General features: G+C 38.5%; 1 protein-coding gene across 2 annotated transcripts in view; it reads right to left on the minus strand.

Annotated features, from left to right (window-relative positions):
- The window catches only part of Ago3 (argonaute RISC catalytic component 3), an 84,790-nt gene that overhangs the window by 68,804 nt on the left and 2,154 nt on the right, over nt 1-13,832 (minus strand). For both annotated transcript variants that reach the window (XR_005504456.2, NM_001271193.1), the window contains exon 2: nt 3,584-3,755. Coding sequence is in view for 1 of the 2 variants with exons in the window: in NM_001271193.1 (NP_001258122.1) it covers nt 3,584-3,755 (172 nt within the window). In the remaining variant the exon portion in view is untranslated. The remainder of the gene's footprint in view (nt 1-3,583; nt 3,756-13,832) is intronic.

Raw genomic sequence — 13,832 nt, forward strand, 5'->3', positions numbered from 1 at the left:
TGATGTAGACTTTTGCTAAGATACAGACTCGTGAGGAGGCAAGACCCAATGAGGACATGTGACGTTTGAAGGGAGTAAAATAGGACTCAATGGACTGCGATTAGCCTTGTCTAACTAGCTTAGCATCGCTTCTTGGTTGTGTGCCTTAGCTTCATTGAGAGGCATGGCAAAGAACCTCTCCTGGCCCAACTGATCCTGCTGACTTGTGTGGATTTGGCTGAGGCCTTGGTGTTTCTGGTAGGTTGTGTCACTGCTGATGATTCGAGTCTGCCATCCTGACACTACTGAACTGGACGGCTGGGATATTTGTGAAGTACCCGCAGATGATCGAGCTGCCGCTGCTGAACCCTGTGAACTGAGCTACTGATTTCCTGACCACTAAGATTAGATTTGCTCCAAAGAACAATTTCTAAACAGATTCACTTCCCCTTATAGTCTTTTTTTCCCACTACCTCTGGAGGGTGGTGGGCTAGAAGGGAGGTTAAAGCATTTAAGAACCCATATTAAAGTAGGTATGAGAAAAAATTTAAGCTTACCCATTTTAATTAAAAAATTTAAATTATATTATTTATTGTGTGTATGTATGTAGGCATGTATGTGGGTAGGTGCGTGGGCCATGGCATGCATGTGGAGGCCAGAGGACAATGTGTCGGAATCAGTTCTCTCCTCCTGCCATGTGGGTCTCAGGTAATCAGATATAGCAACAGGGGCCTTTACCCACTCAGCAATCTTGCCAGCATTTTGTTTGTTTTAGATGGGGAAGCTCAGATTGTGTAGCTCAGACTGTACTGGAACTTGCTACATAGACCAGATGTTTAGAACTCAAAAGATTCACCTTCCTCTGTCTCTGTGCAATGATTAAAAAAGTGGGCCACCATGCTAGGCCAATCAGCCCAACATTTTAACTTAAAAAAGAATATTTAAGAAAATAATTTCCGAGGCCTGGAGAGATGGCTCAGTGGTTAAGAGCACTGACTGCTCTTCCAAGGGTCCTGAGTTCAAATCCCAGCAACCACATGGTGGCTCACAACCATCTGTAATGAGATCTGATGCCTTCTTCTGGTTTGTCTGAAAAGAGCTACAATGTGTGTGTGTGTGTGTGTGTGTATATATATATATATATATAAAATAAATTTTAAAAAGAAAAGAATAATTTTGGAAAGAAAATTTAAGTAAATGGAGCTAAAGTTTTATCTAATTTTCAATGGCTTCCTTTCATTAACAAGCTTAGGGGGCTGGGGATTTAGCTCAGTGGTAGAGCGCTTGCCTAGGAAGCACAAGGCCCTGGGTTCGGTCCCCAGCTCCTAAAAAAAAGAAAAGAAAAGAAAAGAAAAGAAAAAAAAAAAAAGCTTAGTCTGGGGAAGAGAGAATTCTTGCAGAAAATAATACTTTTTTTCTTTCCAGAACTTCAAGCTACAGTTTAGAATAATAATAAATTTATCTAATAATAAATTTAGAATTTATCTGGCAATTATTCTGAAAATGGAACTTACATGAGTCTAATAAAAGGCTGTAGCCTACCTTCCCACGCTTACATCAACTGTCACTGCCCACATACATCTTAGTGCCATCGTCCTGTGGTGCACAGACTGTACACTCAAGCTTAATGAACAACTATTTCCTTTCTACATTTAAAGACCTCGAAGAAATTTGTAACATTCCCATACACATTTTTGCTGAACAGAGCTGAGGTCCTATTTCTAAAATATCTGGTTATTGTGACCACTCGTCCCTTGAAAAATACATACACCGTTTTAGATGTAAGTATTAAACCTGCTCTCTTACCAAATGATCATTTTCTTTCTTTTTTAAATATATATATATATATATATATATTTTTTTTTTTTTTGGTTCTTTTTTTTGGAGCTGGGGACCGAACCCAGGGCCTTGCGCTCTACCACTGAGCTAAATCCCCAACCCCTCTTTTTAAAATATATTCTAAAAAATCTATTTATGTGTATAAGTGTTTTGCCTGCATGTACGTCTGTGCATCATGTGTTGCCTGGTACCCACAGAGGCCGGAAGAGTGTCGGATCCCCCAGGAATGGAGTTACAGATGGTTGGGAACGACCGAAAGCAGTCATTGCTTTTAGCTGCTGAGCCATCTCTCTAGCCACAAAAATAGTCATTTTTAATCAAAACAAAACAAACAAACAAAAAAGCAGATGAGGCCAACACACACACCCAAAAGCAGAAAGGGGGTGTAGAGAGAAAGTCTGCAAGGAGCTGACTCACAGAATGACTCAGCATTTCCTGGGTAACTCGCCAGGAGAACGCCTCCCACTACAGTGCAAACTTGTCCGGCTAGGATACCTATTCTAGGATTGTTATTAATGCCCTGCTGTTACATATCTGTATATGTGGCACAAGAAAGAGAGACACCTCATGCTCAGAGCTGTTAAAGCCCGGTCACTCAAAGAGAAGATAACTTTGACATTATAGAAGGCAGCAACACAATCTTTACACTAGAAAGAGACAAGCAGATGCAGTTTTACCCATTTTAAACTGTTTGTTTGTTTTTTTTTTTTTTCTTTTTTTCGGAGCTGGGGACCGAACCCAGGGCCTTGCGCTTGCTCTACCACTGAGCTAAATCCCCAACCCCCATTTTAAACTGTTTGCTAGAGCTAACTACTGCATCCTGACCCTTAACTATTTTGGTACTGTTCAGAAGGAATTGAAAAAAGGCCCACAGTGACCCATGTCTGTGATGCCGACGCTGAGACGGACTACAGGGAACTACCAAACAGCAACACAAGAGACACGCTCAGGACGCTTGGCCAAACTTCAAACCTTATTGTTTTGTTTTGTTTTGTTTTGACAATGTTTTCTATTGCATGAATGGATATTCAAATATATACTGCACATACAAATAATCAGTATATAATAATATATTGAAAGAATCTACTGCTCTTTCCAGAGGTCCAGAGTTTAATTCCTAGCAACCACATGGTGGTTCATAGCCATCTATAATGTGATCTGATGTCCCTTTCTGCAGGTTTACATACAGACAGAGCACTCATAAATAAAATAAATAAATCTTTAAAAACAAAGATCTATTGTACATATAATCATATATATTATACACATATTCATATATATTACATATGAATGATGTATATGTTATAATTTAATCTAATCAGATTTTTATGTCTTTTTCAAACATTGTTACTTTAGATTTTCCTTGAACTATGTTCACAAGTCTTTGTTTTTTTTTTAATTCACTCTCCGTCCCAATCACTGCCCACTTTCCTCTTCAAGACAGGTTTCCCTGGGTAGTCCTAGCTCTCCTGGATTCACTCTCTATCCCTGGCTAACCTTAAACTCAGAGACCCACTTGCCTCTTTGCCTCCCAAATGCTGGGATTAAGGTGTGCACTTATTATTGTCATATGAATAACATGTAAGCTCATATATAATGGGATAATCTGAAGGACACTTGAAGATTTTTCTTATCATATACTGCTGAAGTACACATTTCCAAACGATTGATCATTTATCGCTGGTCATGTTATTGCTATTAGTTGTAACTAATTTATTACGGCAAATACAAATAGCAAATGTCAGCTAAACTCCGTGGTTCTTACCTGTTCACTCTTCGAGGACACTTGTCGGGTTTGATGTCGACCTCATAGAGGTAGACATCGATCTTTGGGATTTCAACTTGAAAACAGTTAGCCAACAGTTTAATGGGTTTGCCCATAGTGCCATACCCAGGTCTTCTGGGCACTATGAGTAGGGGCTGGGCCCCAATGGGTCCTGTCAGGGAGGAGAAAAAAGTTTCACACAGTTAAAAGCCATAGCTATATAATCGCATAGTAATTAGAACTGTTGGCACAGCTGATAAATGTTTAAACTTGGTCCTGAAAGGTGGCATTATTCCTAATATTTCAATTTCTTTCATCTCATCTCATTTTCTTCATTAAAAAATAAGTATGCCCTAGAAGAGATGAAAGACCTATGCATAAGTCCGTGCATATTAAACCCAGGGAGCGAGGGACCAACAGTAAAATAGTCTAAAGTAGAACCCAAACCCAAGAAAAAGAAAGTAAAGAACACAACTTCAGCTAAAAAATCAAATGGAGGCTAGAGGGATGGCTCAGGGGATGAAGTGTTCTCTGTGTAAGCGTGAGAACCTGTTGGGGTTGGGGAAACCCATGTAAGCTAGGTGTGCCCAGAATCCCACCACACAAAGCAGAGACAGGAGGTCCCAGGCACCTGTGTATCCGCCAGTCCAGCTGAGACCTCCAGCTTCAGGCTCAGCGACAAAGTGTCTCAAAACATACGGTGGAGGGCTGGAGAGATGGCTTGGTGGTTACGAGCACATGTTGCTCTTGTAGTGGACCCAAGTTCAGTTCCCAGCACCCACAAACTGGTTCATAATCATCTATAATTCTAGTAGGGAATCTGACACCTTGACTTCCTTGGACACTAGCCAGGCACATGGTACAGGCAAAACTCTCACACATACATATAATAATCTTTAATTAAAAAAAGTAAGGTACAGAAAAGACTTAGGAAAAACATTCTGATATCAGCTATTGGCCTTCACACATAAGCCTAACACACACGTACACACACGTACACACACATACACACATACACACACACACACACACACACACACTAAAATGTAGACTACTCGGCATGGTTTATGGCTGAAATCCTAACACTTATGAAGTAGAAACAGAAGAATCAGGAGTTTAAGGTCAGCGTTGGGTACACAGTGAGTTAAGAGGCCAGCTTGGTTTACTAAGAACTTGTCTCAAAAACAAAGGAAAATGACAGAAAAAAGGGAAGGAATTCAATCTCTAATAGTAATTAGATGACAAAATGAACAAAAATTAATTATTTGAAAGATAAATGGCAAGTTTTTAAAAATGTATATATATTTAGTATATACTAATTTATATATACTGTGTATGTGTGTAAGTGTGTGTATGGGGGTAAACGGGCGGGGGTCAGCTGACGACTTGAAGAAATCAGTTTTCTTCTTTCACTGTATGGGTCCTGGGGATTAAACAGAGGTGGTCTGGCTTGTCAGTAAGCACTTTTACTCACTCAACCATTTCACTGACAAATTGGAAGTTTCAAGTAACACTGATTTAAATGAAGAAAATGACTTGAGTGATCAATGCCAGATCTTTTTTTAATGGAATCAGAAGACAAAAGTATTATGACAATAAATTTGACAGTGGTGAAACAGGCAAACTACCAAGAATGGTAATTTTTTTTTTGAGGGATGGGTTTTAACCCAGAATGGTTCCTGTCTAAAGGAAATGAAGCGACAAAGAGTGGAGCAGGCCATTCAGGAAAAGGCCATCCAGGAAAAGACTACTTACTGACACACAATAGTATCTGAAGTCCCAATAGTTCTCTGCTGAGAAAAATGACACAGTATAGCCACTCTGGAAAACTGTACAGTGGTTCCTAAAATACCAGCAGAAAGAAGCTGGAGAGGTAGGGTGGCTTAGTGGTTAAGAGCACGGGCTGCAGGGGCTGGGGATTTGGCTCAGTGGTAGAGCGCTTGCCTAGCAAGCACAAGGCCCTGGGTTCGGTCCCCAGCTCCGAAAAAAGGAAAAAGAAAAAAAAGATATTCCAAGAGCACGGGCTGCTTTTCTGATGGACCAAGGTTTGACTCTCAGTACCCAAATGGCAGCTCACTATCCTCTCTCTATAACTTCTATTCCTAAGGATCAAACCCTCTTCTGGCCTCAACAGATGGACACATACATGGTGCACAGAGGCAAAACAATCGTACACAGATAGATAGGTAGGTACATATGTAAGTACGTACGCACATACATACATAAAGTGGAAAAAATAGCAAAAGTGTGGGCTGCAGAGATGTCTAAGCTATTAAGAAGAAAGACTGCTCTTGCAGGATTCCAGTTCAGTTCCCAGTGTGTGTGTTATATTGCTCACAACTACGTAAAATCCCAGCCCAGAGATCTGATGCCTTCTTCTGGCCTCTGTGGACACGTGTGTGTGTGTGTGTGTGTGTGTGTGTGTGTATGTATATATATGTATGTGTGTATATGTGTATGTGTGTATATATGTGTGTATATATGTGTGTGTATATGTGTGTGTATATATATGTGTGTATATATGTGTGTATATATATGTGTGTGTATATATGTGTGTGTATATATATGTGTGTGTGTATATGTGTGTGTATGTGTGTGTGTGTATGTGTGTGTGTATGTGTGTGTGTGTGTGTATGTGTGTGCTTTAAGAATTTAAAGGAAAAAACTTGAACAGAGATAACTTAACACACATGTTTACTGGAGCATTATTTACAACAGCAAAAAGATAAAAAAACAAATGTTTATCGATGTATGAATAGGTGTGGAAGATACACCTAATGGCAAAGTATCCAACCTCAGAAGAAATATTTTTTTTTAAGATTTATTCATTTATTATATATAAGTACCCTGTAGCTGTCTTCAGACACACCAGAAGAGGGCATCGGATTTCTTTACAGATGGTTTCGAGCTACCATGTGGTTGCTGGGAATTGAACTCAGGACCTTTGGAAGGGCAGTCGGGACTCTTTTTTTTTTTTTTTTTTGGTTCTTTTTTTCGGAGCTGGGGACTGAACCCAGGGCCTTGTGCTTCCTAGGCAAGCGCTCTACCACTGAGCTAAATCCCCAACCCCCAGTCGGGACTCTTAACCACTGAGCTATCTCTCCAGCCCGCAGAAGAAATTCTTGACACATACTACAACATAGACCAACCTTAGGACATAATGTTAAATGAAATAGCCAGTTACAAAAAGACAAGCACTATGTTAACACCTTATATGATATATGTATAACTTCTATAAAAAAAAAATCAGGGGCTGGGGATTTAGCTCAGTGGTAGAGCGCTTACCTAGGAAGCGCAAGGCTCTGGGTTCGGTCCCCAGCTCCAAAAAAAAGAACCAAAAAAAAAAAATCAGAGGGCCAGCAAGATGGCTCAGTGGGTAAAGGTACTCACTGCTGAAACTGACAACCTAAGTTTGATCCCCAAGACCCACAGGATGGAAGGACAGGATCAGCTCTATAGGCTGCCTCTTATGGGTGGCACATATGCATCCTCCCCAGACATAAAATAATAAATGGGCTTTTGCTTTGTTTTAAAGATGGGGAGAAGACAGGTGGTGGTGCATACCTTTAACCCAGCAGTCAGGAGGCAGAGGCGGACAAATCTCTAAGTCGGAGAGCAGCCTGGTCTACAGAGTGAGTTCCAGGGCAGCCAGAGTGGCACAAAGAAACCCTGTCTCAAAAACAAAACAAAAAAGACAGGATGAAATGTAGTTGTTAGGGGCTATGGCAGAAGCCAAGCGAGAGTTAGTTTCTGTTTTCCAAGAGGAAAATTGTTCTGGTGACTATTTGCACAACAGTGGGAATGTACTTTATCACTAGTGAACTGTACATTTAAGTGTACAGAAGATAAATTTAATGGTATGTGAATTTTACCATAGTTGAAAAAAAAGTATAGCTGAGGGTGATGATACACTTCTGAAAAATGTTTTTTGAATATTGGCTTTAATTTGTCTTCCATTTGTCTTATAGTTCTAATTTTATTAAAAAGTTTTCTTTTTCTATTTTGGGTGAGTATATTTTTGTGTTTTTTTAAAAATTTATTTATTTATTATATATGAGTACACTATAGCTGTCTTCAGACACACCAGAAGAGGGCATCAGATCTCTTTACAGATGGTTGTGAGCCACCATGTGGTTGCTGGGAATTGAACTCAGGACCTCTGGAAGAGCAGTCGGGGCTCTTAACCACTGAGCCATCTCTCCAGCCCTATTTTTGTGTTTTAATAGTATGAAAATTTAGGCTCTTATATTCATTTATATACTGAGACCGGGTTTCTCCAAATGGATACTGGGAATCAGACCCAGGTCCCCTAGCCAGTGCTCTTTTTCACTAAGCCATCTCTCCAGCCCTCAAATTATGGAAAATTTTGCTTTAATATTCATAGAATACCTGCTCTACCAATTTTATTTCTAGGAATTTGTGCAATAGGCAGCACTGAACTAGCATTAAAGATCTGCCTTACTGTGTACTAAGACACTTGCCAAAGATTCATTCATAATGAAGAAAAAAATGGGAAAAAAACTAAACTATCACCTATAAGACTGATTAAAAAACAGTAAAAATTAAATGCATATACCCATAAAAGTTATCAATGCTGACACAAAGGTATAAATAGTGACACAGTGGGAATATTCATGACACATGATTTAATAGGAAAGGTAGAGGTAAAAACATGACAGACAGGCAAACTTTTTTTCTCTCCATCCTGCCCCCAGTCCCACAGGGTTTCTCTGTGTAAACCTGGCTGTCTTAGAACTTGCTCTGTAGACCAGACTGGCCTCGAACTCACAGAATTCCTCCTGCCTCCGAAGGTGTGCACCACCACTGCCAGCAACATTTTTTTCTTTAAGGTAAGTCCCTCTATGCTTGCTTTGGGGTTGCAAGAATTCACCACCATGCCAGACTGATAGTTTTATGTGAAGGTTAGGATACTATTGTTAAATAATATTATTTTACATTCCTTTATAATTTTGCCTTTTAAAACAAGGAATATGTATTTATTGGTCTGCAGTTAAAAAATGTTTTGCAAAAGTAAGTGTATTAAGTTCATCTCCAAATTTAACACAATGAATTGCCTGTGATTTTATGCCTTTGAACTCTTACTAGTAGTACACACTAGTATGGAACCTCTAGTAAACGCATATTTGCTCATTTCAAAGTCCTTTATTCATTCATACATAAACTCACCAAGAAAGACGGCGGTGGTAGTCATAGTCACTAATACTAAACAATCACTTATACAGTATTAAACCTCTTAAGGGTTAACTGCTTCAGATGTTAATATAGGGAGGAATCTTTTAAAGAAAACCATTGAACTGAGAACGAGGGCTTGTTGGAGAAATTAGTGAAAGGATTGAAGGAGCTGAAGGGGCTTGCAACCCCATAAGAACAACAATTCCAACCAACCAGAGCTCCCAGGGATTAAACCACTACCCAAAGAGGACACATGGACAGACGTGTGGCTCCAGGTGCATATGTAGCAGAGGATGGCCTTGTTGGGCACCAATGGGAGGAGACGAATTTGGTTCTGCCAAGGCTGGATCCCCCATGTGGGGGAATGTCAAGGTGGGGAGGTGGGAAGGGGGGGGGGTAGTTGGGGAGGGGAACACCCTTATAGAAGAAGGGGAAGGGGATGGGATAGGGGGCTTATGTCTGGGAAACCGGGAAAGGGAATAACATTTGAAGTGTAAATTTTAAAAATCCAATAAATAAATAAATAAATAAATAAATAAATAAATAATAAAATAAGAGTAAATAGTAAGTAACCCATTTTGCAATCTATTCATTAACTATTTTTAAAATTCAAATAAATACTATACATAACTTATGTTGTCAAATTTAGAAATCAGAAGTATATCAAAATTGTATTATTAAAACTAAAATAGCAAAAAGAAACCCAAAATGTTTCATTTATCCATGTTTATATCGTATAAATAATTTATGATTTCCCAAGAATTTGAAAACCATAAAAAGAATAAGTATATGATATAAAATGAATACTTCAAGATTATTTTATTAAGCTGATATTCAACAAATGTATGAACCAAACTGCAAAATTGATTTAAATATAAATTAATATATATAAAAATAAACTAATATATTAATACCAACATATCAAGCAAAATTAAAGGAAATGGCATCTATTTCTTTTCATTCATTTTAACTGTTAATCAATCCACAGAAATCCACATTTATAACGTTAAGAGAAAGCATTAGTTGTTTGAATCTCAATAGTCTTTTTTTTTAAAGCATTGCCTAACCAAAGAAAGTCATTAATATTAACATAGATAATGGCAGAAACCACAGAAACTCCAAACACAGAAAGGCTGTTCATGCATCCTAACAGCATAATCATTATGGTAGAAAAACACACAATATTCTTTCTCACATCTGTTTTGTTAATGAGCCAAGAATGAGGGTCTGTGAGTATTCCAGACAAGTGAATTAGAAAGTAGGAATGTTTGGGAAATGTTGTTCATCCCGGCACTCTGAAATTAAAAAGCGCTAAAACCAAGTCAGTTGTGAATAAATGTTTAGTTTTACTTTCCTGAAAACAGATCTATAACTTTAGCCTTTTTTCTTGTATGTATTAACTATTTAAAACACGTTACCTTTTAAGGTTTAAGCACTATAAGAAAAGGATTTGTTTCCAGCTTCTGGCTATGACAAATAAGATATCTATATTATAACGTAAAATACTTTTCAGCTAGAATCCAAGAGCTAGACAATTTGGCAAGAATCTCTCTCTGAGCTAGGGCTTTCCATACACCAGAGAGAACACTTCCAGAATCTCTTGCCTTTATAGGGCCCCAGGCCTCTTGGCGTGCTGTTTGGCCAGGCTTACAGAACCAAACGCAGTGTTCCCAATGAAAAATATAAACTAACCTATACGATACCAACTTATTAGGCAAAATTTACCCAAAGAATAAAAGGAAATAACACCTATTTATCTTTTTATCCATTTTAGCTGTTTTTCAAGGCAGCTTTGTTATGGTTGATAGTTTCTAACTTGATTTTTTTAAAAGTAAAAATTGGTTGTGTCAGAGTGACAGGCTCCCAGGTGTTTTTAAATATTTTCATCATGTTTATAAGACTTCGTTTTAAGTTAAATGTTTCATTTTTACCTCTTCTTTAAAGTGTTCTACATTTTTTTGAGGCAGGATCTCACTCTGTCTATAGTCCTGACAGACCTGAAACTCACGATATGAACCATGCGCTGGGGATTTAGCTCAGTGGTAGAGCGCTTACCTAGGAAGCACAAGGCCCTGGGTTCGGTCCCCAGTTCCGAAAAAAAGAACCAAAAAAAAGAACCAAAAAAAAAAAAAAACAAAAACGATATGAACCATGCAGCACGAAACCCAGAGAACCTGCCTCTGCCTTCTGAGTACTGGTCACCACACTGGGCCCTAAATTCTCTAAGAGAAAAAAGTGGGTGATTATATTCAAAGCATGTTATATACATATATAAAATGTCACAATATAATCAACTATCTTACATATTACAACATAATTTCTTTAAAAGAAAAAGAAAAGTGATGTTTGTCTCCTTTTTAATAGTCTCTCAGGGTACCCTATCCTATCACTGATAGAAAAATTAAATTCTCAAACAATAATCAAAATAGCCTTGTATGGTTTTTGTCATTCAAGCTGACAATCTTAAGTAGCAAATTCTAAAATGTTATAATGGCCATTTCAGAAAGCAGTAACGAGACAAAAATTTAAGTGATAATACAGTAGGAAAAAAAATGTACTTCCAAATTCACAAACACCACACAAAGGGGCAATATGACATTGTTCCCCTCAAAACAAGCTATAAATATAACATTTTAATAATAATGAATACTTCCCAAAGTGATAGGTTGTTTTAAATATTAACCTGAGAATCTGATGGCATTGTGCATGTCAGTTATTATAAATCTCTAAGTCTCAACCTCCGCTTCAAATCCTCCCTTTTATTTTGAGATGGAGTCTCACTATGTAGCCCAAGACTTCAAGTGACATTTCTCTCTCAGGCTTTCAGAATGCTGCTGAGACCACACGAGTACCTATCATGCCAGATTCCGAGTCTCATTCTTGATTACCTTCCAGTTTCCTTTACGTCCAGATTTTGTTCTGAAATTTGGTCCCAAATGAGCTTTGTTTCCCCTCCTGACACTGTTTGTTTGTTTAGTGTGTGTGTGTGTGTGTGTGTGTGTGTAGATGGGATAACTTTTAGGGGTCAGTTCTCTCCTTGTATATGAAATTTGGATCAGGCTAAGTTACAAGTGTCTTTACATTTACCCACTAAGCCAGCCATCTTGCTGGTTTCTGACTCAAATATGTTTTCATGCATAAAAGAAATACAAGGCTCTAAGACAACTATGTTCAGTTAATTAAAACTTTAACTTAAGGGAGCTGGAGAGATGGGTCAGCAGTTAGAGATCTTCCTGCTCTTCAAGAGGACCAAAGTTTGGTTCCCAGCACTCACACATGGCTACTAACTCCAGCCCCAGGGGACTCAATGCCCTCTTCAGGCCTCTTTGAGCACCAGGCACACACATGGTACATACATGCAGTCAAGCACTCACAAGGTAAAAGTAAATAAACCTTAAAAAAAGGAAGTTTCACTAAGAGTCTACTCTTTTTGCAAGATTAAATAAAACTATCAGCCAGGACAAATCTACTCATGTATGAATAATTTATGATAAGAACAAACTGTTTCCCACCATGAGCCTTTTCCCCTCCAAGGCTGGGGATGGAATTTCGAGTACGCTAGGAAAGCAATCCATAACTGAAACATCCAGTCTTTGCATAGATTATTAGAGAATATTTACATTTAAGTATAATTCTGTTCTGAAAAAATGTAAACTAGAGTTCCAGGGTTCAGAAATAGGTAGTGTTTAAACGAACATTACCTGATTCTCCTGTTCTCATTTTATTTAGAAAGAAAGCATAGCCCATATTTTTTAGCTCAGTCGTAATTAGACCAAAAAAATTAGTTTCATCAGATGTACCCTTAAGGAATCAGACATAAATGCCAAGTTATTATTTAAAAAGAAATGATCCCAATTTTTTTTTTGTTAAGTCAAAGTTCAGGTGGTACTAAATTAGTGGACTGTGTAGGACAAACTGAAAAGAGCATTACAGAGAGAGCTAAGCACGATGCATACACAGCAGTAATCTACACGAGGAGACCTAGTTTCACGAATAACCCTTGCAATATTTCATGCTAACAGAAAAGGAAGAATAAATTTTAGTGAGCAATGTTGCATCATTAAATAATTGCATGATATTTGCACTTGATGTCCTCTATTGCACTAAATAAAAGAAAAACAGAATTTGGGAGCCAAAATTTCAGTATTAACCTAATAGACTGTTAGAAAGCATCTATATCTAATTTTTTTCAAATTTAAGATTTATCTTGTTGTTTTATGTGTATGAGTGTTTGACCAGCCGTGTATGCAAGTACACCATATGCATGCCTGATGGTCAGGAGAGGGCATCAGATCCTCTGGGATTGGAGTTACAGTTTTGAGTCACCTCATGGTGCTAGGATCCAAACCTGGTTCCTCTGCTGGGACAGCAAGGGCTCTTAATTGCCAAGTCATCTCTCCAGCCCACATATCTAAAGGATGTGACACCAAATCCTATGGGTCAAATCTGAATTTAAAATCTAGTTGTCCATTTTCCTAAATATGATTCAATTTCACATTCACTGTAAGGATTACATAAAAGTTGCAAGAAACTTCTCTCTCTCTCTCTCTCTCTCTCTCTCTCTCTCTCTCTGAACTCACCATCTTCAAACTCACAAAGATCCTTCCAGGTGCTGGGGTTAAAGGAATGGGTCACCACACCCAGCCAGAGAATCATTTTGATAACAACCTTGAGCCTGATTGTAAACAGCAGCCAATCACACATTAACTTCACTGAGGAACACATTTTATGTTTTCAAGATGGCCAAGCACGGATGGTTGTTTGTTTGTTTAGACAGGGTCTTACTATGTAGCCCTGGCTGGCCTGGAACGCTCTATGTAGACGAAGCTGGCCTTCAACTTACAGAGATTGAACCATCTCAGCCTCCGAACACTGGGACCAAAGGTGTGAGCCACTGAAGGACTGTAGTACTTACTGAAGTGTAAGAGCTATTAAGAAGTTTGGCCTGGTAGAAAGTAGATAGGTTATAGGGTTCCTGTGAAAGATCCTAGGGGCCAACCTTCCACCCACTGCCTCAGGCCAAGATTAGTCCATGTACAGCTTCCCGCCTCAAGTC

The sequence above is a fragment of the Rattus norvegicus genome, chromosome 5, assembly GCF_036323735.1.
Source record: "Rattus norvegicus strain BN/NHsdMcwi chromosome 5, GRCr8, whole genome shotgun sequence".
NCBI lineage: Eukaryota > Metazoa > Chordata > Mammalia > Rodentia > Muridae > Rattus > Rattus norvegicus.